At 36.2% G+C, this 26,956-nt stretch overlaps 1 protein-coding gene and 1 long non-coding RNA gene across 2 annotated transcripts; both read left to right on the top strand.

Annotated features, from left to right (window-relative positions):
* The first annotated feature begins 8,235 nt into the window (after nt 1–8,235).
* On the top strand, nt 8,236–8,936 carry LOC140010998 (uncharacterized). The gene is made up of 2 exons (XR_011818202.1): nt 8,236–8,576; nt 8,657–8,936. It is a non-coding gene; the product is annotated as an uncharacterized lncRNA (long non-coding RNA).
* Nucleotides 8,937–13,658: 4,722 nt separating this feature from the next.
* Nucleotides 13,659–25,416, top strand: LOC113702210 (cellulose synthase A catalytic subunit 5 [UDP-forming]-like). Its single transcript, XM_027223282.2, has 14 exons — nt 13,659–14,702; nt 15,591–15,786; nt 15,882–16,099; nt 16,222–16,324; nt 16,414–16,600; nt 17,965–18,231; nt 18,441–18,786; nt 18,968–19,105; nt 22,466–22,591; nt 22,693–22,905; nt 22,985–23,258; nt 23,641–23,837; nt 23,971–24,321; nt 24,419–25,416. Exons 1-14 carry the CDS (start codon nt 14,616–14,618, stop codon nt 25,001–25,003), a joined length of 3,288 nt encoding a protein of 1,095 aa, XP_027079083.1. The 5' UTR covers nt 13,659–14,615; the 3' UTR covers nt 25,004–25,416.
* Nucleotides 25,417–26,956: the final 1,540 nt, after the last annotated feature.

The following is a 26,956-nucleotide window of genomic DNA, read 5'->3' as shown; positions in this document are numbered from 1 at the left end:
GAATGGTTTTTGGTCTCCATTTCTTTATTTTTCCTTTTTTGGGGTGACACTACTGTTTTCCCTTGCTGATGGGGAAGCAATTGCTCCCCTCCTTGCTCATCCTCCTCACAGATCTCTCTCTAAAGCAACTCAACCAGAACTGATATCTCCCTTCATTTTTAGTTAAAACTTTCTTGAAGCAGGTAAGGATTGGGAAAAGGCAAAACCGGCCCCCGTGGGAAGTTGAACTAAAAGTGCGGTTGTTAATTAAGTTGCCTGGATCGAAAAACTCACTCAGGCAAGCAAAATCCATCAACTCTTTTGGTTGGTAAGGATAGTTCTCAAAAGTTAAAACGTAAGTTGAAAGTAGATTCTAAAGCTCATGTTTGAACTCAGAGAGCGTCTGATTGTCCTTCCTTCATCTGCAGCATGGCCATTGATTGGCAAAAACAGAAAGAAAAATTTCTTAGGAAAAGAGAGCATATAATTTGGTCAACTATTACTAAACATAATAATGTGTGTTGTCTTTGAGAATAGCTAGGAAGGGAAAGAAAGAAACACACTAATAATCGTGTGAGAGTTCAAATTTCCAATTAGTTATGTTTTTAGGGATTTGAAGTCCAAACATCTTTGTTAACTATGGTCTAAGATATGGCATAATTTTTCTTGCCCCAAAAAGTTAAATTTTATTTTTCCCTATTAAGTCTAGATTGCCCACTAATGATTCCCATAATGACCCTAAATTGAAAACATTTCTGTTGTTGAAATTACGATTTAGTCATGATGACAGCAAGGAGTAGAATTTAAGAAGCAATTCTCATATTTGCACCAAATAAAAAACGCTTCTATCGATGAAATTACAATTAAGCCACAATGACAAAATTAATACCAATAGATTACAATTCAACATTTTAGCAACTCAAACCACCAATAGTGAAAGTACTTAAACAACATTAAACCACCACTAAAATACTAAAAAAAAAAAAAAACCTTCAAAATTAATATAATATTAGAAGAATGTTAACATTTTCTCACAAAAGTTAACCCTTTTCTTTTCTTTTTTTCTCTTCCCTTATAATAATGATGACCACTCACATCAAGAAATGGCTGGAAATGGTTGCGCGTACAAGACAGGCGACAGCTCAAGTACACAAGGGGTGGTGCAGTCCATTCCCCTCGATCAGCGAAGCATCCGAACGTGTGTTGTTGGTCAATTTGTCACATGGAAGGTCGTAGAAATGTTTGGCTGAACAATGAGTGACCCTCCCCAGCAGCACACATTCACGCACTGAAACACAAAGGAAACCCGTGATTTTTAGCAGCAACTGCTGGTGCTCCTGTTCCCGATTGCCAACTGTATATCCAAGTTGTAGCTCCTGTCTTCTCACATCCCTTTGTCCCTTTCCGGATTTTGACCTTTCCCTTCTTTGATTTTTGAATGACCTAATTGCTTTCTTCTTATGGAAATCATCTTAATAATTGATAACACATGGGGATTTTGTTTCTGAAAATGAAGTGCAAATTTCTTGATTTACTTAAAAATACAAGAAAGAAAGAAAGATAATAAAATATGTCATTATATCAGTAACACCATATATCTGCAAATCTTGTGTTTGGATTGCATTTTCCGTCATTTTTCATGGAAAAATTACTGTAGCGATTTGATATATGTGTGGGAAAAAGGTGATAGGGAAATGTGATCACGGAAAACGATAATATTTTCCGACGGAAACAAGCAATCCAAACAAAAAGTGTTTTTTATTTTTAAATTATTACTATACTCATTTTATCGTGAAGATCATATGTGAATTAAAAATGTAGTTAGGGAACGCGTCAAGAAATTTTTTTAAACATGAGTTTTCTAGAAATACTAGTATATGTGAAACTGATTTTTTTTTCTCCACTTATATTGTTAATTACTAATTTAATAATACTATCTCAAGATATTTTCTATATAAATTTTTATCCTCTCCTTCTAGAAAAAAAATTGATGAGTCTTTTATTTGTGAACTAATGATGAAATTTAAGGGTGTGTTTGGTTGCATTTTTCGTGATTTTTCATGGAAAAATTACTGTAGCGATTTGATGTATGTGAGGGAAAAAGGTAATAGGGAAATGTGATCACGGAAAACGACGTAATTTTTCGATGAAAACCGGCAATCCAAACAAGGCCTAAACTTTCTGCTCTCCTACAATCAATTGTTTTCGATGTTGTGACAAATGAACAATCAAGTCAATAACACCAGGGAGGGAGAGATTGAATAGTACGGGAAGAGAATATAAATGATAAGTTCTGAATCCGAGATCTTCCGCTCATACTTGGAAAAAAAAAATTTCAATGACACCATCATTTGATGCCATGCTTGGGCTCATGCCGATGGACTAATTGGGGTCTACTTAGCTCTTTTGTCGCTGCCCAGACCTGAGTGTTCTTGGACCAGACCTGCCAACAATTACTTGTAGACAAGAGGTATATTATTTTTTATAATATAATGGTCGGTTCAATTGAATTGAAAAGGACAATGACCAAGTAACAAATGGTTTGACATTTAACCATTCCCTTTCTTTTCTTCCCTTTGCAAAGTTTAGAATCTCTATTTTGATATTCTAAATATTTATGAACTATATAAATTGATTGAATTATCAACTGAGCTCAAGTGGACAAATTTGTACCCTTAAAAGTTGCACAAGTCCGCTCCTGCTTAGCTTTATGCATTTACAATTTTTTGTTTATAACTAGACTTAATAATTACTAATACGAGTTTAGTCCCTTGTCTTCTCTAATTTTTGCTAGTATCCATCTAATGTAGCACGTGTATAATCATATTAGTTCTGCCCAAAAACTATCACGAATTAGCATTATTTGATTTTTATAACTAATGGTGTTATCTTAACATGGCTTCAACATTCAAAAATCGAGTCAAGTTTTAACTAATTTTTTTTTTTTTGTTGAAACAAATAGAGTTAGAGATTCGAAAAAGTCTCGTCTGTAGATGTAAAATAAAAAAAGTCAACGTATAAATCAATCTTATTTTCTCATAAATTGAAGGAATTGTCAATAGGAGAAAGAAAGAGTTGTCCTCTTCACTCGATTTGATAAAACACATTCTATACACGGTTCAACATATAACTTTGCTACAATTGCTTAGATTAGAGTACTGAAATTTCTCCCCAACCACCTTTTTTTTTTTGTCATTGTCACTTTATTTATATTATCCTACTCTAACCTAATTTTAGGGGAGACCCAATTGGACCTACGGAGAATTGATGGGAACTAAACCACTATCAGATCGGTCGGATGCATCATGTATCGGTATGAATTTTTTGAAGAAACCACATATTGTGGCAATTTTGAAAAAAGTATGCTATTTTGAAACTTACAAGAACATTCAAGTTCTTTTCTGATTGCATATTCACTCAAGCATATACACATTATTTGAGCCGCCAAAATGAGAAAACACACCTATAAAGATTGCCGCATGGTGATTTTTTCCTTTCCCCTAGTTCAACGGTAACCTTAACTTTATGTGGACGAAAGAAAACGTTACATAACCTTATCAACCGAGCCTACATTGCTTGGTTCGAACAAACAATGCACATCTGTTCATCTCCTTGGTCACCACAATTGCTCTTCTTGAAAGAGTTCAAATTGGCATTTATCACCATGGTCACACTCACCAACTCCCCAACATCTTCAAAATAAAACGACTTTTGTTTTTCTGTCTAAAAAGTGAGTTCAATTGTCTAATCACACTATTCTTCAACCCGTCCCAAGAGCCAGCCACAGAATAAAAATATTTGTCAAAGTGGGACATCTTTGTATTTTCAAAAGTGCATTTCTGCAATAGATAATTGATATACGCATGGAAGAGCAGCAAACTGCATTAATGTGGCACTGTATGAGATAACCCATGCGCCTTCTTGGTCAATCTGTCACACAAACGACTGTTAGGAAAATTGGTTGCAAAATTGACCGTTTGAGAAACGGATAGATCAATGGATGGTGTTGACTTGATTTTGATTTTTTTTTTTTCTTTGGGTGGAATTTTTGCTCTTGTCTCTTTGTCATTGGAGCTGGGATTGCATTAGGGCTAACTGGCTGGAGGCAGATTTTTTTTTTTATGGGGACAAATTGAAAGTTTACACTTGTGCGTATACAGTTGATGTTTCATGGTTTAGGTCTTAATACTCGGTTTAGTATAAAGTATAGAAGTAAGTGATTTCAAGCTGTCTCATCTGAGATGACAAGTTTGGTGGGAACCAACTTTTATGCGTGGGAACTTGCAAGGATGGCATGGGCGAAATGAAATATTAGAAAACTGGTGACATATTTTGGAAAATTAAATATATGTCACCAATAATTAGGCTTAATTATACTAGATGCCCCTGATTATACCATCACAAAAGGGTCAGTTGCAATTTCCCCCTGATTATTTTAGTAGCAATTTGCCCTTAGGACCAACAAACCATAGCCAAGGTTTCTCATGGCCTAGAAAATAAGTGCCATGCTTTATAATTACTAGTAATTAAGGCACATTTGAGAGGTGCACCTGAAAAGAAAGAAAGGAAAGTGAAAATTATCATGGCTAATTTTTTGTTGTGTATCTTAACATCTCCATCATAGATTCAGGCTGAAGTATTTTTCTTTTATATATAAAACATCGTCATTTTAGTGAAATTGCCTTAGTAACAGAGGTTACATCTAGCATACACAAACATAACGGATTTGAAAGAATGAAATTACAAATCTAAAAATTATTGTGAAGCTCTGAAAATACTCAAAGATAAGACAATGCATATGTGTATGTTTCAATCGCCAACATCAGATCTACTAATTAAGTACTGGAAGTCTCCGATATAATGGTGAGATTTGATGAGATGGATTTAGGTAATCCCAAATCTAACAACCAAATCTTACAAAAAAAAAATAGATCTAACAAAAGCAATGAAAGAACAAAAAGACCCTCATTAGAAATTCTTAAAAAAGAAGAAACTATCACAAGGGAGTAGGGCTATTCAGTATAATCCAAAAACCCCAATAAACGACTCTACTCGAACTCCAAAAATACGGTATCCGAACCGATTTTAGCATGTGGTTTGGGTAGCAGGTTGGGTTGACATGGGTGCGAGAGCAGCGAGACAGGTTGCAATTGACATATTTTAGGAATCTTGGGGACTTGATTCGAATAACTTATTCATTAAAATCAAAATTACTAGAGGAGGATCTAACCATCTTTCATCAAAACTTCCATATTTGAGATGTTTTAATTTATTATTTGAACAATACAAAGTTGATAACTTGTCACACACCTATATTATATATATACATATATATATATATATATTAATTTTTTTGTTGTTGTGAACAAATGACATTTTAAAAACTTGTCTACTATGGATATGTGAGCATTGATGGTATCAATTGAACTCAAAAACTAATGATGGTATCAATCGTCTTGCGATGCAGTGCATCAAAAAATCAAAATGGTCCAAGTATGATCCCATTGCTTTGGAGGCAAGAATGTCATCAAGAACAAATAGCATGACAGCCCATTAATCTAGATTAACTTCTCTGGAATTCTTATTGGCACTCTATATATTAAGACTAGTATTCCACTTTAATTTATTTATTTTTTTTTAAAAATGATATGGCAAGGAGCACCAATACCAATTTTTTGAATGCCAAATAGTCAATTAGGAGAAAACGAAAGAAAGATGGAAAAGGTACAAAAAAAATTTGGAAAAAAAAAAAAGAGAACTTTCTTGTTCTTTAAGTCAAATTGAAACCTTTCTTCAACACTAATAAAAGCCAACTAGCCTAGGACCAATGGCCTAAATCCCGTTTCCATGACTGGCAAGTGTTGTATTGGTGGAATGCAAATTTCCTAAAGGATCCATGGAGTTGGCAAACGCATTAGAACTTCTTGGTCCCACTTGATCTCTTTCTCAAAGCTTCTTTTCAATGGAAAAAAAAAAAAAGAAATCATATATAAAGTTATTTTTGTGCTGCTTTTTGTCTGCGTGGCATTTGAGTGGAGCTACAATTATGATTGGTAATTATAGCCCTCGTTTAGATAAACCTAACTTGTCCTTTGTGACTAAGAAATTAATTATGGTGGCTAACTTGCTCTAGAATATGAATATCAATTGTTTGATTATTGTTTGTTAGAGCATGTGAAGATGGATATGGTTCAAACTTAGGTCACAAGTTTTGGAAAAGCACTCAGAAAAACTGATTGATTCTTCAGAAACCAGCAGCATTTAGCACGTGTGATTGGACAATTATGCCATGGACAGGTTAGGTTTCCTAGTGATAATATTGACAAAAGCACAAGCATGTATGGTTTGATTTCAAAGTTTTGAAGGCTTAGCGACACCTGGTCCTTAAAGGTACCAAGAATTAGTAAGAAAGAAGAGGGAAAATGTTGATCAATCTATATGAAATATGGGTGAAAAGATATGATGGATTAGCCAAGTTGGCGAAATTGTTCAAGTTTCCTTTCTTCCGCGGGGAGCACTACGAGCTTGTTTGATAACTCAATTCAGTATTTAAACTTAATGAATTTAGATGTTTGATAATAAAAAATTGAACATCTGAATCCATTAATTTTAAGTACTGAATTGGATTATGAAACATGACTTGCTAAGAAAAGGATAATAGGAGGCTTAAGAGTCGAACCAGAAATCACACGTTTATTTTTTTTTTATTTTTTGAAAAGTAAATCTTATATACACTATCATTGTTGGATCCATGACGTATGTGCAAAATTTAAATTTTGCATAGTCGTCATTCATCCAACGCTGACAGTGTATATAGGAAAAATAATCATGTTTTTACTCATGTTTTTATTTTTCTTTTTTGGTCAAAAACATCAACTTGTATTACGTAGAATGAATACACATTAAAGCCTAATGCTGAGCAACTTCCCAGACAGATTATACAATCTGTTAGATATCATAGTCAGATAAAATCCCTCCATTCTTTTTCGTGAAAACTATATGTAATCCATATTTCGCTATTCTAAAGTTAATCTCATTTTCAGAGTTGTTGACGTCTCTACTAGTTAAGCTGAATATCGATGACTTTAGTTTGATTTTCATTGGCAACTAACTTATTTAAAGTTTTTTTTTAGTAAAGATTGCTAATATATTTTTCAGAAATAGTCCATAAATACAAATGTTCATAGAATTAATTAACCAACAACAAAATTAAGTACTATAATTAATTAACTATCTTCCTTTTATATTGTCTAACTAAAATTTGATGTGGTTATTTCACATAAATCGACCTAGTGAAAAAGAAGGCTGCTCTAGAATAAAATTTTAATTTGAGATCAAAGTGTTAATTTGGCAGCTCACTGGTCCAATTTGCCCTAATTGTGGCGAATAAGACACAGCTAGCTGGCAATGAAAGTTGTCGTAGCTGACATAATAGACGAAAGCCACAAATTAGAAAGGCAGATGGAAACCTAATGACATCATGAAAGAAATAGCTGTATTTTCTGGTCTGCTAAATAATAAAATGCTTCCATGATGAGACTAAGAACTAAGGTCCATCATGTATAATTTCTCCAGCTCACACATTTCAGCTCATCACCAATTCTTTTTAGTCTTCTCCTTCTTTATCTTTCATCGTGCTCATTAGTCTTTGATTTTTCTTTAACCACATTGCTGAAGTTATTTTAATGAGAGAATAGTCGAGGAGGTCTTGCTTTAGTTGCTAAAGTTGAAATTCTAAAAATTAGAGATTTTAAGTTTAATTTCCTGTTTCCTTCTTGTTTCTTAAATCTCATTGCTCTCTTGTTGGCAAAAAAAGAAATTAAAAAGAGGGGGTTATTTAGATGAGCACATATATGTAATTTCGAAGATGGCAATAATTGTAGTGTTATCTGTAAATATACCCCATAAACTATCATTAATTGCCATTTGCTCCAAGACGATTAATTGTTGCAGTTAATTCTTTATACTATCAACCTTTTATCCCATCTAAACTTGTGCTATCATTTCTTTTAGGGCAAAAAACCTCAGCGGCCATTAAACTATTGGCGAGATCATGTTTTGGCCATCGAACTATTTTTTGTCAATAATTGGCCACTAAACAATTTAATCCGTGAATCCGTGACCATTTTATCGTTAATTGCTCTTAAGTTCTGAAATTAGTATTACGCGTGGCAATGTTCGGGGGCAATTTTGTCCAGTAATTTACTAATCCTATTAGGTAGTGGCTGCTGGCCTGGTAAGTAAAGCAAGAGAGGATTGTGGTTTTTTGAAGAAGAGGAAGAGCAGGAGGTGCAGTCCAAAAGACAAAACCAGCGCGGAGCCCCACCGTCAGCCTCGGATCGGAGGATTTGGTCCTCCTCCGATACTCAGAAAGTAGTCTATTAAACCAGGACTCGTCACAACCCCTCCTGCTGCCGCTACTGCTTCTTGTTTCGTAGTAGTAGAGAGATGGGGCTGCCGCCTGTTGCCGTTGCTGATGTGAGGGAGGAGTACCGAACTTTGTCCTGGTGGTGGTGGTGGTGGTGGTTCAGCTGAGACAGCCGGTGGCCTGCAGCTCAGCGATGAAGCACCCGCTTTAGACCCGTTGGAGTATCGCGGTAATGATCTCGCTGTGCTTTTTCTTCTGCTACATATTCTTCTCCTCAGGTAATTAGAGGACATTTTCTGGTGACCGTAGATATCTGTATAAGGCCAAAAGCAGGAAGCCGGTGCAACCGCAACCCCACTTCCGATGGGCGCCATGGATCCTAGACACCGTGGGAATTGAGATCGCGTATCCACCCGGGCTAGGCCTCCTAATTAATCAAGTACTACTACTAATTGGTACTGGAGTACAATTTTAAATGTGGATTTAGGACAAACAATATAGGCTCCAAACTAGTAGCAGGGACCAATCATTTTGTTTTGATTGTAAGTATGGACAAAATTGCAGTAAATTGCTGGACAAAATTGCTGGACTTTTAGGATCAGTAAATTGCTGGACAAAATTGCCCCCGAACATTGCCACTAATTTCAGAACTTAAGAGCAATTAATGACGAAATGGTCACGGATTTACGGATTAAATTGTTTAGTGGCCAATTATTGACAAAAAATAGTTCGATGGCCAAAACATGATCCCGCCAATAGTTTAATGGCCACTGAGGTTTTTTGCCCTTTCTTTTAATGAGAAAGACTTTAGTACTCCCAAAGAAATAAGGGCATTTCGCATATCAAATTTAATCTAGAGGTACTAAAGTCTTTTTTTTAGGTACTTGTACTAAAAAAGTCTTTTTATTCCAAAGTAAGTATATAAATTGGCAAAAATCATTGGCTATGGGATAGTAGGCCTGTAGGTAATAAAGAACAAGAACAATTACAAAAGGCAAGTATTTGTGCGAGTTGTAAAAAGGCAAAATAGAATTAACCATAGTAGAACTACTAGGACGCCTCGACTAATGGTAAAGAAGAGTCAAATGAAGGTTAGGAAATTTAAACTAATTAGTCCAAATTTCTAGGACGCATAGGGTAAAGATTATGTATTTGTGGGGCTGCCCCCTCAAGAGTTTAGAAATGTTAAATTTCAATCAGACCCTTATTAAAAAACAATCAATTTTATCTCCCAAAAATGCTACAAAACTAAAATTGTTCCCCAAATGTATGTATTTGTGTGTGTGTGTATGTATGTATGTGTGTGTGTGTGTGTTTATATCTATGTATATATTAAAGAAACATACAACTCCCATTACTTGAATGGTATACTTACAAGTAGGGTGCTGTCGAACTCGAGTCGAGCTCGAGTAATGCATGAGGCAAAATAACTAAGCTCGAGCTCGAGCTCGTTAAGTTTTTAAAATTCGAGCTCGAACTCGAGCTCGATATCAATTTATGGAACTCGAGTTCGAGTTTAATTAAATGTAATTAATTCAAATCAAGTTCAATCGAGCTTATTCGAGCTCAATCAAGCCTAATCAAGCTCAAGTAATAAAAATTAATATTTTATATATAATTTTAAATAAAGGATATTATTGATATTTTACAATAATAAAAATTAAAATATATATTATAAAAAGCTCGATAGAGCTCGTCGAGCTCTCGAGTATCATATTTTCAAGATCGAGCTCGATTCAATAATTCTAACGAGCAGCTCGAGCTCGAGATCGAGCTTAGTCAACCGAGCTCGAGCTTGAGATCGAGCTTGGTCAACCGAGCTCGAGCTCGAGCTACTGACCAAGTAGTTCGCGAGCTCGAGCCGAGTTACTTGGTTCAACTCCAGCCCTACTTACAAGGCATTTGTTCGAGGTGCTTTTAATTACAAATATCATTAAAAAGCAAATATGGAATATGACTAGGAGGTTGATCAAAATACGAACAACCATCTCCATAATGTTATTTCTTCTCATAAAACTAAGTATAGCCCACAATTGTGAGATCAGTACAATAACTTATTAATTATTAAGGCATCAGCAGCAGAGCTAATATGCTTGTTGCAAATCAATTTCCATTTAGGGTTTGCGTTGAACTATTAATTGCATATAGTTTAACTGCATGTGTAGATGATAATTAAAAGATCTTTATTAGCTATATACATTGGTTCTTTCAGAGGGCAATCTTAGATGCATAATTTTTCATGTATGAGATTTTTATCGCTTCAAAAAGTAAAAATAGAAGTTTTAGAATCCCTTTGGATTGCTATTTCTTTTAGAGTTTTTGTAAAAAAAAAAAAAGTACTGTAGCGATGTGATGTAAGTGAGGTAAAAAATAATTGGGAAGTATATTTGCAGAAAACCTAAAAAAATTTGGGGGTGGAAAATTGCAATCCAAACTTCCAAAAATTGCCAACAATCAAATTGCATGGGAGAATGATTCTCCAAACTTTCTCCAGCTTGTGCTATGGCTTATTTACTGGCTATTAGGAAATACAAAAGTTTCTAATTTTCTCATCAAAGAAGAAGAAGACCTGACACAAACCAACCAGCTGCCAACTCATAGAAATAGACAATTCCAGGGTTCATTAATCCTTTCTCCCCTCTCAATAAAATCATAGTTAGGTGTGGACATTCCTGCTTAGTCTTTCTTGGAACACATGCTGTGCAGGTGACGCTTATGAAGCCGACAAATATTGCAATTCAACAAATCATAGCAGCCAGCATTACAACAGCCAGCTGGAGATCCTTACCTAAGTTTAATTTTCTCCAAATAATCACCAAGAAATTTGACCAATTTCTACAATCAAAACCTTCCCACATCATAACAGAATATGAAAACAACATGCAGCTGCAGGTAGATTGGTCATCAACTTTCTTTTGATTATTCTTCCCTAATGATGTGTAATTAATAGGTTTTTCATGTCAGAAAGGTCAATCAACTAATCATTGGTCTCTGAACTTTTTTCTTGAGTTGTCTGTAGTATGTTTATCCTACTAGTTTGTAATCAGGCAAGGGATAATCTAGTGACAACTGACAACTTTGCCTCATTAATGCTAGTTTTTTTTCATAATAAAATTAAGATGTCTAGATTAACCCTTGTGCTTCTGTATCATTTTTTTAAGTGGTGACACCATAATTATAGCAGGAATTAAAGAAGTCAATTAATCATGATACAGTGTATTTGTTTTGGTAGTGGATAACTTGGCCTGAGTTGGATATCACATGTAATGGAAAACAAAGATAAATCTAAGCCATCAATTATTGAGGAAGAATGAGATAAAAGAAAATTATGATAAGAACAGTATAATGTTTTTGGTGCTCAGTTTAACTAGAAAATCTGTGGCATTTTTTTTATCTAGCATTTGGTACGTCTTAACAATAGTTAATCTTTTTTTAACAGTAGTACTTTAAGTCTTTAACCACATTAAAGGCTAAAACCCTGTATAGTTAAATCATCCCATAATTTAAGTTGCCAAATCTAAATGGGATTTCATGTAGTCAAGAGAGAATTACAAAACGCACACATTTAAATGAGGTTAACAATAAGCATTTTGAAAGCCTTCATGCTCAACACCAAATTCATTTATCTTCTTGGGTTGAGAGAAAATATACGCGTTGAGAAAGTGAAATTAATCTGAAGCATCACTAGTGTCGTTTATATTCTCGAATCGAGAAAAAAAAATGCGAGTTAAAAAGGTAAATTAGTTTGAAACATTACGTAACACACACCACTTAATAACAAAATAACTTCCTATCAAAAAACAACAACCTTTAGAAGTATCGAAAAAAATTTCTAAATCTAGACGAGAAGTGAGTTGAAAAGTAAATCAGTTTGAACTATCGTACAAAATTACAAATCGACATGAAACATTCGATAATTGAAATAATAGAACTAAAAAAACCCTAGAATTATAGAATATTTTTACTACAACTACTACTACTAAGAGAGAGAGAGAGAGAGAGAATCGCACATAAGTACATTTACACTCAAATTAATTAGATAGAAAGATAACCCAAAAAATAGTACTATAAAACAGCAATAAACACAATCCTCCTTCCCACGTTTTACGTTTCGAGTCAATAGTCAAAATATTCAAGTCCTAAACCTAAAACCGTACATACACAAACGTTTCGTATTAATTTTTTTTAAAAAAAAACAGCGAATCAAACTTGCGAATAATTCAGAGTCCTTAACACACTCAAAACCTAGTAAAAATAGGATCCGGATCTGTTTGCTCACGCGGTTTTGTTTTTTTTTCTGTTTTTGTGTTTTTTTTTTCTTTTTGTTGAATTTAGTAGTAGTACTAACTCTGGAGGATTCAGTTCAGTTCCGTTCTCCCACACATCCCAGCTGGCCGCTTCTTTCTTTTACGCGTCTTTCCTTTTCTCTTCCCTTTGCGTTTGTCCTTTTCTCTTACCCCACCAAAAACTTTTTATATACTAGTACTTAAATAAAATGACAAATTTTTCAATTTGGGCAAAATAGCTTCTATCAATTGGGATGTTTTCCCCCACAAGCTTTTAATTTTGAAAATAAAATAATTCTTATGTTTTTGTTTAAAGATTTTTTTTAATATTTGGTGCCATAGGAGTATACAGTCAACACACTCAGAGGATGGTGAAATTTAAATTTATAATCCACCACTTAGAAAGTGATACTACTGAACTTATTTGTTATCCTGCGTTCAAATAACACCAATTTAATTTTTTATTAAAAGATTTGTCTAACGGATTCTTCGTTAAAATGTATTTCAGATGTTAAAATTTTAAAAATATAAGATTAATTTGAAAAAATGTATAAATACAAAGGGATTAATTAGAAAAAGTGTATAAATATAAGAGAAAATAGTAATTGTTTAGTGTGTATATATACATGATAAGTTGGGTGGAACGTATGTATGCTAATAGGTGCTCTATCCGTTAGAAAAACCATTATTAAATTAATGTTATCTTAAGAATTTAATATTTTAAAAATATTTTTTATGGGAGAATGATGCGAGCTCAATATTTTCGAAATGTTAAAAAATGCTTTACATGCTAGGAGTTACGATTTTTTTTTTTTTTTTTTTGTAGGTGGACTCTTTTCAGTGAATTATAAAAGTTGTGAAACGCATAAAAAAAATTACAATTATAGAAGTTATTGGAGAAAAGAAAAACAGCCCACAATTTTGTTTTTGTATTGAAGAAAGAAAACAACTGGATCTTGAATTGTATACAGGAAATAGACAGCCAAAAAGACATTTACAGCTCACTCCCAAAGTGCAGCAAAAACAAGACACACACAACACACACTACACGCACTGTAGTTACCTGCTTACACAACTGCGGTACATGTACTACTAGATTTGTGGGGGCAAAAATCCCACAAATAGAAGACACCAAAAAAAAATAAAGAGAAAAAAGAAAAGAAAAGAGAAAGCTCCTGCTCCACCATCACCATTTCCATCACCACCATGGATGGATGGTCCTACTTTTCACACATTTCCACACACATGAGTGAACAGTGAATAAATTACCCTTGTTATTAATTAAATGCATAATTGTTTTCTTCTAGTTAGTAGAAGTAGTAGTAGTATTTATCTCCCATAACAAACCTCTCCTTTATTTATTTTGTTTTCTTCTTTTCAAGAAAGAGATGAGATGAAAGTCCACCGAACCACCTCTACTTCTTCATGATTCAATCCAATCTCCCTTGCTCACCCTTCTTTCTTACGCGTCCACATTTCGCTACACCTCTCTAAAATCGTGTCAATTTTGATCCCTTTTTAAGTCTAAAGTCCACTCCAGCCAGATTACAGTAGTGCAGAGGGTCTTAGCTTGTAAAGAAATCAACTACTACTTTGCTACTTTTTTATATTATTCTTTTCTTTTTTTAAAAATTTTTTTGTCAAGAACCCATCAACCTTTTTAGTTCCCTTTACTTTATTGTGGGATAGTATTGTTTATTGTAATCATTATTGTTATATTATTCATTTTTCTTTCCATTGCCCAATTGGGTTTTTTGGGGTGTTTTTAAATAGTGCTTTTCTCAATGTGGAGGGTTGTTTAACCTTTGCTTTTGGGTATCTTCTGATGGTGGTTACATTCGAACATTTTCTCATTAGGCTTTGGGGGTTGTGAGATTTCCAAGATTGAGTTTTTGGCTGGAAAAGGGGGGCTTTTGGCACTGAAAAATTGATTGTTGAAGTGGGTTATTGTGGGATTCTGAAGAGTTTTTGTAAGGTGCAAAATGGTGATGGATACAGGTGGGAGGCTTATTGCTGGTTCTCATAACAGGAATGAGTTTGTACTCATCAATGCTGACGATATTGGAAAGGTAAGGCTATCTAAAACCCCTTCATTTTTCTTCTAATCTTCGTTTTGCAGATACCCTTTTGGCCATTTTGGTGGATGTTCTGTCTTGCGTCAATCAGTAATGCATTTTATTAGGGCTTTTTCTTCAGTGTAGTTGGATGCTTATTTTCTTAGCATTTGGTTTTTACTAGTATTTTCTAAGCATTTGGCCTTCACAATAGAGGTATTTTTTTCTCTTTCCCCCTGTTTAAGTGTTCAATTTTTTTTTAAAATCGAACTGTGTCAGTTATAAATGATTTTGAGGATGTTATATTTTATTTTCCTGTTTTTTCATCTTAGAATTTTCCCTATCCTTTTGAGGTTACTTTTATTTGCTGTTTTTGATTTTGATCTTTTTTTTTTAAAATTATTTTTGGGGAGGTTGTAGGAGGGTGGGGCTTTGGTTGACTGAAGGGGGTGATTTCGCCACATTAGCATTGGAAACTTCTTTTGAATTTGTATTTTATTTTGGAGCTGCGAGACAAAAGACTGTGTTTGGCCTCTGTTATGTGAGGAGATAATGGGGTCGCTATAACTTGTATAAACATGAAATAGAAAAGAGACAATGCGTGTTGTTCTAGAGAACATTGGACTAGCCATGTCCTGGAACAAAGAAGTTAAGTCCTGCAGAGCTGATTAGATTTTGAGAATTGGAAACACTTGAGTTGATTTAGGGGGGTGTCTAAAGAAAATGTCCAATGTCAGTTTCTCCAAATTAGGTGACTTTTTGTTTTTAATTTGGTGGAATATAGACAATAAATTGTGTTCTTAGTATCTTTTACAGTTTGATGTTGTTTTTGGGGAAACATGATTAGGCATTCTCAAGTGGTTTTGATAGCAAGTAACTCGCTTTCCTGGTCTTGTTGTCCAGATTAAATCTGTGCAAGAATTAAGTGGACAGATATGCCAGATTTGTGGGGATGAAGTGGAGATTACTGTTGATGGAGAACTCTTTGTGGCCTGCAATGAATGTGCTTTCCCCGTTTGTAGGCCGTGCTATGAATATGAGAGAAGAGAGGGGAATCAAGCTTGCCCTCAGTGCAAAACCAGATATAAGCGTATCAAAGGCGAGTTTGTTTGTCCCATGATGCTTCATAAGAATACTTGTTGTGGTCTTTCTTAAGCAAGTGAACTCATGGTTTGGTAGTTTTGTATTTGGTAGGTAGTCCAAGGGTTGAGGGGGATGAGGAAGAGGATAATATTGATGATCTCGAACATGAGTTTGATTACAACTATATTGATTCTCTAAGTCCGCCACATGCTGTGGGGGCAGCTGGACGGCATGCCCGTGGTGTTGAGGCAAGTTCATCTGGAGGTGGCATCGCAGGACACAATTCATCCCATGGTCTTGATATTCCTCTATTGACCTATGGCGAAGAGGTAAGCTGTTAGTGAACCTAATTTATATTGGCCTTGTATTGTTAGAGTATGTAAGTGCTTGGATTCTAGATTTGACCTAGCAAAGCGTAAGATTATATTTTAATTATTCTTTCTTGTTTTAGGATGCTGAAATTTCTTCAGATCATCATGCCCTTGTTGTACCCCCATTTGCTGGCCATGCAGCTGGTTCACATTCACCCGCTTTTCCTGATCCATCAGCATCTTGTAAGTTGTTTTGCTCAGCATCTAAGTTAACCTAGCATGCCCAAAATTCTGTATCCAAGGCTGAAGAAGATGTGTTCTTTATGTCACAGTGCAACGAAGGCCAATGGTTCCCGAGAAAGACATTGCACTATATGGATATGGAAGTGTTGCATGGAAGGATCGGATGGAGGATTGGAAGAAAAGGCAAAATGATAAACTCCAAATGGTCAAGCATGAAGGAGAAAATAACTCTCGCAATTTTGATGGTGGTGAATTTGATGATCCTGATTTGCCAATGTAAGTTACTGAAGTAAAATGTCTAAACTTAGTTCTTTCTCTTTGTGGTCTTTCTCTGAGGAAAACACATTCCGAAATTCACTGTTTTGACAACATGTTCAATTTGCAAGATCACATCATCAGAACGCGTTCAATTTGCAAGATTTCATCATCAAAAGACTACCTGTAGGAAACATAATCTTTTCTAGCTAGATGATGTCTTCAAGGAGGATGGACTATCACATGATTCAAGATGTTTGACATTCTGTAAAGAAACTAATCATTTAAGTAACAGAGGCTAGTTGTCCTTCTGGGATTAATTTTTTCCTCAAGGCAATTTTATTCTTGTAAGCAAGAAAAAGGTCTGGCTTGACTTGCTAGATTGCACAATCTGCCAAGTCCCTTAAGCTATCTACCATAAGTTATTGGTTATCCCAATTTTGACTAATGATGCACAGGAGCCCTCATGCTTTAAACATGTGTCATGCATCATTTGCACCTTGTCTTCTTTATCTAAAGCTTTGAATACCACTGAACAAGAATATAGAAATACATATAAAGCATACTTTTGTGGTAAAAAGTTACTTTACTTACATGAGATTGTAGACTTGCAAACTGTCCTGGAAAACATTAGACAGCATGATTAGGCACTTTTGCTCTTGTAACAAAATGTGGTGGCAAAATAGCTTTCTGTAGGACATGAAACTAGCCTGTATTCTGTAGATAGAGCTCTGATAATATTGTACAGAGAGCACTCTCAAACATGTCAATTGCCAAAATTGAAAGTTGCTATTTATGTTGGCATGCACTAGAAGATATGCACGTACAGATTGCGGTTAAATGTTAGAAATATGTTTCCATGTCTGTTGTTGATTTTTGGCATAACCCAAATTAGGCATTTATGTTTCCGTAAATGTTCCTAACCATTTTTGGAAAACTGTGAGTTCCGAGTGCCAAGTTGAATGGTAACAATTTTCCAAGGTAGTCTATCGTTTATCCCTTACCAGGCAAGCCAAGTAGTTACAAAAACTGGGGTGCATAGTCCCTGAAGTCCTTGTTCAGTTGCTGTGACTTAGAGCATACAAAATGAAGTTATGACACAGTTAATTTATGGAATATCCCTTTGTTGTTGACTTTATCTTCTCTGAAAATAGGGAAAGCTTTCTTGTTTGCTGCATTATGTGGGTGAAATAGCATAATTTTTTATGTTTTTCTCTAAATTTGCATTCCATGGCCATAGTCTCTTGCTTAGAATGTCTGCTGCTTTGGTAAATTACTCTGCTATTAAACTCTAGTTTATTGCTTTCTGATGGAAAGATGTTTCCTGTAATGCTGCCCATGATTCTCATATTAATTGCCAATTTCTCTTTTATGCATTCAATCAGGATGGATGAAGGGAGGCAACCACTGTCAAGGAAATTATCGGTGGCTTCAAGCAAAATAAGTCCGTATAGATTAATAATTATACTCCGCCTTACTGTTCTGGGCTTATTTTTCCATTACAGAATCCTCCATCCAGTTCATGATGCATATGGCTTGTGGATGACATCAGTTATCTGTGAAATATGGTTTGCTTTATCATGGATTCTTGATCAGTTTCCGAAATGGTACCCCATAGAGCGAGAAACATACCTTGATCGGTTATCTCTCAGGTACATGGACCAAAATTTTGTGATTTTTTTACTTCTCCGTAGTGGTGACATTTGGATCTTGTCCTGCAAAACAACCTTGATAGCTGCTGAATTTAAACTGCTTTTGTGCCACAAATTCTTTTACAATGTGCTCTTGGACACTCTTGTTCGTTTTTGGTAATCTCTTTTGAAGTATTCTGCTTTTTGAATCTCTAATTGTAACTGTGCAGGTATGAGAAAGAGGGAAAGCCATCTGAGCTAGCAGATCTTGACATCTTTGTCAGTACTGTGGATCCCATGAAAGAACCTCCACTGATCACTGCAAACACTGTTCTATCTATACTGGCAGTGGATTATCCAATTGAAAAAGTTGCATGTTATGTCTCAGACGATGGTGCTGCGATGCTTACTTTTGAAGCACTTTCTGAAACCTCTGAATTTGCCAGAAAATGGGTTCCCTTCTGCAAGAAGTTTAATATTGAGCCACGGGCTCCAGAATGGTATTTTTCTCAGAAGATTGACTATCTGAAAAACAAAGTTCATCCAGCATTTGTGAGGGAGAGGCGAGAAATGAAGGTTTGCAATTTATACTATATATGATTACTATCATGACTTAAATATTTGTATTCATTGATGACCCATGTATTCTCTGTAGAGAATCAGCTGTGCGGGTAGTTTTGTTCAAAATTTTCTGATAAACATGGGAAAAGTGGTTCTTTTTTTGACCATAGTAACTCTTTCATTTTCCTGGGTACAGAGAGAATACGAAGAATTTAAAGTTCGAATAAATGGTTTGGTTGCTACAGCCCAAAAGGTTCCAGAGGAAGGGTGGACAATGCAGGATGGTACCCCCTGGCCTGGTAACAATGTTCGAGACCATCCTGGTATGATCCAGGTGGGTTTTTCGTTAAATTTTTGTCCACACTTCTATTATCAACAAAAGCTGGTTCAGACTTGCTCTTTTTTTTTTTTTTTTGTCAAACAGCATAATTGCATTTCATTTCATAACTTGATACTACAAGAGTTTGATACATCAGACTTACTTCCTTGGTATTCATTTTGTGCTCTTTCATAGAGCCACATGGGAAAATACACTTCCCATTTAACAGGTTTTGTAAGCTTAATTGCATACTTCGCTAAGCTATGTGCACAAACGTTCCCCGTTCTATGCACAAAGGAGAAAGTACATTGTTCAAACAAACACCTCATATTTGCAATGTCCTCAAGGATGATAGCTGCTCTGGACTGCTGCTTTTCTTCCTTGTTGATCATGTCCACCACTTCTTTGCAGTCCGATTGGAATTCCACTGTCCTCCAGTTTGCCTCCCAGGCCATTTGCATTCCCATCCTGATTGCTGTAGCTTCCTCCACTTGTGGCTCGCTATTTTTGAGTTCCGATCTTGCCCATGCCTTCAGTAGCTCTCCTCTCGCGTTTCTTGCCACAACTCCTATTCCTGTTCTTTCCAAGTTCTGTGAGAATGCAGCATCAGAATTTATCCTTATGGAGTTATGTGGTGGTGGTCTCCATTTTTCTCCTTTGCAAGAGTTTGTTGTTTGTTGAATGAACTCTCCCGCTATATCTTTTTGGGCCTCTATATATTCATCCCATTCTACTATAGCTTTCTGCACTGCCTTCCTTGGGTCTGCTTCTTGTTCCTCAAAGGCTTTCCTATTTCTTGCCTTCCATATTTGCCAAAGAATATTTACAGTTAATGCTATGTGTTCTTGTCCTTGTTCTCTTTTTCTTGCTCCTAACATTCCTTCCCACCATTTGACAAAATTTCCTCGCATCTCCCTCAATCCATCCCACTGCAGAGGTGCTAGTTTCCATGTGGTTTCCGCAATGTCACAGAAGAACAACATATGTTCTAGTGTTTCCACCCCTTCCCCACAGCTGCAACACATTGGACTTCCTTTACCAGTTCTCTTCTGTATTTGTTCATTCACTGGCAGACTGTGGTGTAGGCACCTCCATATAAAGTGCTTCAGTTTGTGTTTCAGATTTAGTGTCCACACACTTTTCCAGATTCTTGAGTTTTGTTGATCATAGCTCGTGCTTCCACTATCCCTCCTCAGCCTTTCCATTTGTTGGTACTGTCTTGTTTCCATTGTCGCATCATAGGCAGATTTTACTGTAAATACACCTGATTTAGTGTATCGCCAATACAATCTATCCTGGCAGCCTGTTATACTGATTGGAATAGCCTTTATCCTTTGGACATCCTCTGCTATAAACCAACGATTCAGCACCTCCTGATTCCACTCCCCATCTGCTATCAGTTCCTCTACTTTCTCTAATGTGCATTTTGGATCTCTTTGCGTTTTAATCCTTCCTTCCTCAGTCCCGTGTATCCAATTATCCTTCCAAATGTCCACTGTTTGCCCATTTCCCACCCTCTTCCCTGTCCCTCTTGTTACCAAGAACCTTGTTCCAAAGATGCTTTTCCATATCCAAGAAGCTGCTTTAGGAGTTTCTCTATCCCAATCCTGTGGTTGTGCTAGATACTTTGCCTTCATGACCTTGCTCACAAGCAATTCTGGGTTATTTAGCATTCTCCACAGTTGCTTGGCTAGGAGAGCTTCATTGAACCTTTCCAGATCTCTAAAACCCAGTCCTCCCCTACCCTTTACCTGCGACATCTTGTTCCAGCTAATCCAATGCATTTTCCTGTTATGCTCTCCACCTCCCCACCAGAACGTAGCTATCATCTTGCTTATATCCTTACACAGCATTTTTGGAAGCTTGAAACATGACATGGTATAGGTGGGAAGTGCCATGGCCACCGACTTGATCAGAACCTCCTTCCCTGCATGACTTAACAGATTTCTTTTCCATCCTTGTAACTTTTCTTGCACCTTCTGCTTGATATATCCAAAAACTTGTTGCTTTGATCTACCTATCAGCATAGGTAATCCCAAGTATTTACCACTTGTAGCCTCCTTCATATATCCCATCTCAGCACATATATCCTTCCTCAGATCTTTGTTTGTGTTAGCACTAAAGAAGATTGCAGACTTCTCATAGTTGATGGCTTGGCCTGAAGCTCTTTCGTACGCAGCAAACATCTCTTTCATGTGTTGAGCTTCCTGTATGCTAGCTTTACAACAGAAGAGTGAGTCATCAGCAAACAATAAATGAGACAGTTGAGGACAATTTCTCCCCACTTTGACTCCTGTTAGATTTTTGCTTTGGATTTTTTGCTTCATCAAGTTTGACAGGCCCTCGGCACAGATAAGGAACAAGTATGGTGAAAGGGGATCCCCTTGTCTAATGCCCCTGGATGGTTTAACATATCCCACCTTCTGGCCATTGACATTAAAAGAGTAAGCTGCTGTGGTGACACAGTTAAGGATCCATTTTATCCATGTGGGACAGAACCCCATCTTCATCATCATCCTACCCAAAAACTGCCACTCTACTCGATCATAGGCCTTTGATAAATCCAGTTTTAGGGTCATAAAACCATTTCTGCCTGTTCTCTTATTTTTCATAAAATGCAGTAGCTCCTGTGCTAAAATAACATTATCAAGAATGTGTCTACCAGGAACAAAAGCAGATTGAGCAGAGCTAATACACTTTGGGATGACTCTTTTTAGCCTGTTTGCCAACACCTTTGCGATGATTCTATAAATGACATTACATAAAGATATAGGCCTATACTGAGACAGATTTATGGGGGCTTCTACTTTAGGAATCAAAGTCACTATTGTTTCATTCAAAGCCTTTAGTAAATAGCCCCCATCAAGAAAGCTTGGGGTTTGTTGCTTGGGGTTGTAAAACTGAGACGTAAGATTAGGGTTCAAGCAAAATGTGGAATTTGAGAATTTGGGTTGGACTTTTTATAAGTACGAATCTTGAGGATTTGGTTTACTGCCAAGGGGAAAAAAAAGAAGAAATCCGTAAGTGTAACTTTTAATGCTTCCAATGCTTGGAGAATACATCAAGAGAGAACATTCATCTCTTGGAGACTGATGCTTGCATTGATTACAATATAATAAGAGTGTAGGTTGGTTAAACAGACTATTTTGTCATCCATATCATGCGTCATTTCCATCTTCTATCTGGCAAATCCACCTTTTGTTCTATTTTGAGGAAGCAAGGGCATTTTCTAGTGTTAAAGATTAGATTATTGCATGTCAATCTAGCTTTTAGATTTGCATGATGCATCTAATTAAAATCAGTTTTACCCCAAAAAAAAATTCTAATCAAGATCAGTTCTTTGGCATTTATGGTTTTCTCGTTTGCTTTATGTAGGTATTCCTTGGGAATGATGGTGTTCGTGATATTGAAGGAAATCAGTTACCGCGCCTGGTCTATGTTTCTCGTGAAAAAAGGCCTGGGTTTGATCACCACAAAAAAGCAGGAGCAATGAATGCTTTGGTAAGACGTAGTGTCCAACTTAATAGTTATTGTGAAGCAAGGAAAGGAATTTTTACACTCCATTCAGAGTATTAAGCATTCTGTAAATATAATACCTTCAGGTGCGGGTTTCAGCAGTCATCTCGAATGCTCCTTATCTTCTCAATGTTGACTGTGATCACTACATCAATAATAGCAAGGCTCTCAGGGAAGCCATGTGTTTCATGATGGACCCCACTTCAGGGAAGAAAGTTTGCTATGTGCAGTTTCCACAAAGATTTGATGGGATTGACCGTCATGACAGATACTCAAATCGGAACGTCGTTTTCTTTGATGTATGTGCCCTTTCCTATTTGAGGCTATTGTATTACATCATTTGCTCCTTGGCGAGTCTGACTTTTCTGTTTCTTACAGATCAACATGAAGGGATTAGATGGATTGCAGGGACCAATATATGTAGGAACTGGTTGTGTTTTCAGAAGGCAAGCACTTTATGGTTTTGATGCTCCTGTCAGTAAGAAGCCTCCCAGCAAAACCTGCAATTGTTTGCCCAAGTGGTGCTGTTCATGTTGCTGTTCAAGCAAGAACAAGAAAGGAAAAGGAAAGAAAGAAAATAAGAAGAAACTGAAGCAAAAGGAAGCCTCTAAGCAAATACATGCTCTTGAAACAATTGAAGAAGGAATTAAAAGTAAGTCTTCTTTTGAAGAAAAGTATGACCTTGTTTGTCTGCTGTGCTGACATTGCGTCCTTGTTATGGAAACAAGAAGATTGATGCTTTCCAGTTTTTCATGAAAATCAATAAACAGGAATTCATAATTTTGCAAAAAGTTTTCTTGAAACATATAAAATTGAGTCCTGTATTTTCTGACTTTATGACTGACATGTCAATGAGCTTTCTTCAAATCTTTATGAAATTTGTAAGAAAAACCACTTTCAAAATTCTCTTCATTTTTTGCAAACTTGTCTAAATTAACTACAAGTTCTGATGGATGTTGGGATTTTATTGTCCTGAAAAGAAATCTAAGCATGTATGTACCCCCCACTGACAGTAAATTCATTTTCCAATGCAGAAATAAACCCTGAAAATGCATCTCAGCTTTCCCAAGTGAAACTTGAAAAGAAGTTTGGTCAATCTCCGGTTTTTGTAGCCTCAACACTGTTGGAGAATGGTGGAATTCCTAAGGACGCTAGTTCTGCATCCTTATTGAACGAAGCTATTCATGTTATCAGCTGTGGTTATGAAGATAAGACAGAATGGGGAAAGGAGGTAAACTACCCTACAAACATCCTATAATTCTGATAATTGAAATATTCGCGGAGAATGCCTAGAATTACTAAGTATTCTCTTTTGTTCCTGTTGTTCTCTTAATTGATGAAACAATTTGCATTTGCTGATTCAGGTTGGCTGGATATATGGTTCGGTCACAGAAGATATCTTGACAGGATTCAAGATGCACTGTCATGGTTGGCGGTCTGTGTATTGTATACCCAAGCGGCCTGCATTTAAGGGGTCTGCTCCAATTAATCTCTCAGATCGTCTTCACCAAGTTCTTAGGTGGGCCCTCGGATCTGTTGAGATTTTCATGAGCAGACACTGTCCAATTTGGTATGGCTATGGAGGTGGACTGAAGTGGCTTCAACGACTTTCATACATAAACTCTGTTGTATATCCTTGGACTTCCATTCCTTTGCTTGTGTATTGTATGCTGCCTGCCATCTGCCTTCTCACTGGAAAATTTATTGTCCCTGAGGTATGTTTTCATGTGAAATTTCCTGGTGCCTTGAGAATTTCAACTGCTAATTTGATATGTGTGTGACTTTTGGCTATAACCTGTCTTCTGTACACAGATTAGCAACTATGCAAGTGTTGTATTCATGGCCCTCTTCATCACCATCGCTGTCACTGGTATCCTTGAAATGCAATGGGGTGGTGTAGGAATAGATGATTGGTGGAGAAATGAACAATTCTGGGTTATTGGAGGTGTTTCCTCTCACCTTTTTGCTCTCTTCCAAGGATTACTCAAGGTCCTGGGTGGTATTGATACAAATTTCACCGTCACCTCCAAGGGAGGAGATGATGGAGAATTCTCGGAGCTTTACATCTTCAAGTGGACGTCACTGCTAATTCCTCCAACAACTTTGTTGATTGTAAACATTGTTGGAGTTATAGTTGGGATAGCGGATGCCATCAACAACGGTTATGATTCTTGGGGTCCATTATTTGGTCGGCTATTTTTTGCCTTCTGGGTCATCCTTCACCTTTATCCATTCCTCAAAGGATTGATCGGGAAGCAAGAACGCACTCCAACAATTATCATCGTCTGGTCTATTCTTCTGGCTTCAATAATAACCCTTTTGTGGGTTCGAGTTAACCCATTTGTTTCAAGGGATGGCCCTGTACTAGAGATCTGTGGATTGAACTGTGACGATTGAGACATCTCGAGACACAGCTTTGCCTAACGTGCATGAAACAAGAATGCTGTTGGGAATTTGCTTGTGCAGCCAGGCACACAGGTAATGCTGGAATGGTTTTGCATGATGAGATATAGCACGGGTAGACGGAATAAGATTCGAGTATAGTTCGGAGGTGTAGATACGAAGCATTGTCAGCTGACCAATTATTTGTTCTAGAATGGTTCCATTCATTCTTTTGTTGAATACCTGTACGAGGTTTTTCGGTGTCCTTGTGTAAGGTTTGTCAGTGCATATAGTGTCACAAAGTTACCCCATATTGAAGGGGTCCTTATATCAGTGTCTGAAATGTTATACTCTGCAAAAGTGCTTTCTGTTAATGGACTTTGTTACAACACTTCTGGTGGAAAAGCACAGGCATTTGTTGTTGTCTCTACGATCCTCCTAATTTGTGTTCTCAATTTGACAAATGAATCATTCTCCAGTACTCCAGTAAACTTGTGGTAAGGAGTAATCCCAGGCTAGATTACAATGGAAAGATGTCACTTTGAGGTTATTTTTGCATGATTCCTTAGCTGCAGATGTCTTGCTTAACAGGAGAATTTTGTCATGATTCCCTAGCTGAAGTCTGCGTTGCTTAGATAGAATGCCTCCTGCATAAGCAGAGCTAAAATTTGAGCATCAGATATCACATTAAAGCTTTCAACACAAAAATGCAGCATAAATAAAGATTTGAGGCCTATGAGGAGAGGCAGCTGCTCCAGATCAGGCTGCAGGATAACTTTTTCTTTTGATAAATTCAATCTGGTAGAATCAAGAAGGTTAAAAAAAGAAACAAAAAAGGTCGCATTGAAAAATTGGATGTTTTAAAAGAGAGAGACACTAATACATGATGCATTTCTTGCACACACATTTATTGATTTTTGGCTTGTGTTATCCTAGCTGTCCATAAATCAAGATGTTAAAATTGAATCACAACAATTGGATATGTCTGAAATTGATAAGTAATATATGGTGTTAGGATTTAGGAGATGTGACTAAATATCCACCTCACTAGTTTTGTAAGTAGAATGCACCTAAATGCTTTTTTTCTCAAGGGAACAATATTTCTCCTTCAGATTTTACATACTTAATTAGGAAAGTTTTTCGTACATAATCATGCAATTATTAGCTTCCTGGAAAAGAGACAAAGGTAGATTAGATTGCTTGCATAAGCCAATAAATTTCAGATCCCCTTCTGGCAAAAGGAAAATTCATGAAAAAGATATTGATTTTAAGGATTCTTATGTTTGTTTCTATCACTTAAAAATATCGTGATTTTCACTAGTGGTTTTTTTTTTTTTTTTTGTAGATGGACTCCTAAAAATAATGTTCCCGTTACTAGAAGAAAACTAAGGTGGTGTGTATGCTATCTTCAGAATAATTGTACAAGAGACAAATATATTTTCCGTATTTATACAAAATGATTAGCTACTTGGGAGTCTTAGAATACACAACTAGTTGTATAGCCTAAATTTTTAGAATAACTACCTACACGTATATGAACAGTAATCAATCACAGATTCAATCTAAAGAGTGTGTGTGTGTGTGTGTTTTTGGGCTTTTTAAATATCAATATATCAATTTCAAGACCCAACTTAACTGGTAGGGATGTAAGGTTAGTGACTTGATGTTCCTGATTCAACTTTCAAACCTTTCTTATATATATATATGTATATATATATATAAATATATATATATATCACAAACTTGATTCTAATTTTGTACATTCACGAAAGGCTAGTCTAACAAATACATAACAAAAGTACAATAGTCTGGCAAACAAGACAACACCACATAACAGAAGTATAATAGCCAAGCAAAGAAGGCAATAGTATCCAACACTCCAACCCGAGTCCTAGCAAATTCTAATGGGTGAAATTAAGAACATAAGCACAATACAGAAACTTTTTTATTTGGCTACAAAATCAGATG

The sequence above is a fragment of the Coffea arabica genome, chromosome 7e, assembly GCF_036785885.1.
Source record: "Coffea arabica cultivar ET-39 chromosome 7e, Coffea Arabica ET-39 HiFi, whole genome shotgun sequence".
In the NCBI taxonomy this organism is placed as follows: domain Eukaryota; kingdom Viridiplantae; phylum Streptophyta; class Magnoliopsida; order Gentianales; family Rubiaceae; genus Coffea; species Coffea arabica.
The sequence above is the reverse complement of the archived record's forward strand: the minus strand, read 5'-3'. Positions and strand labels throughout refer to the sequence as shown.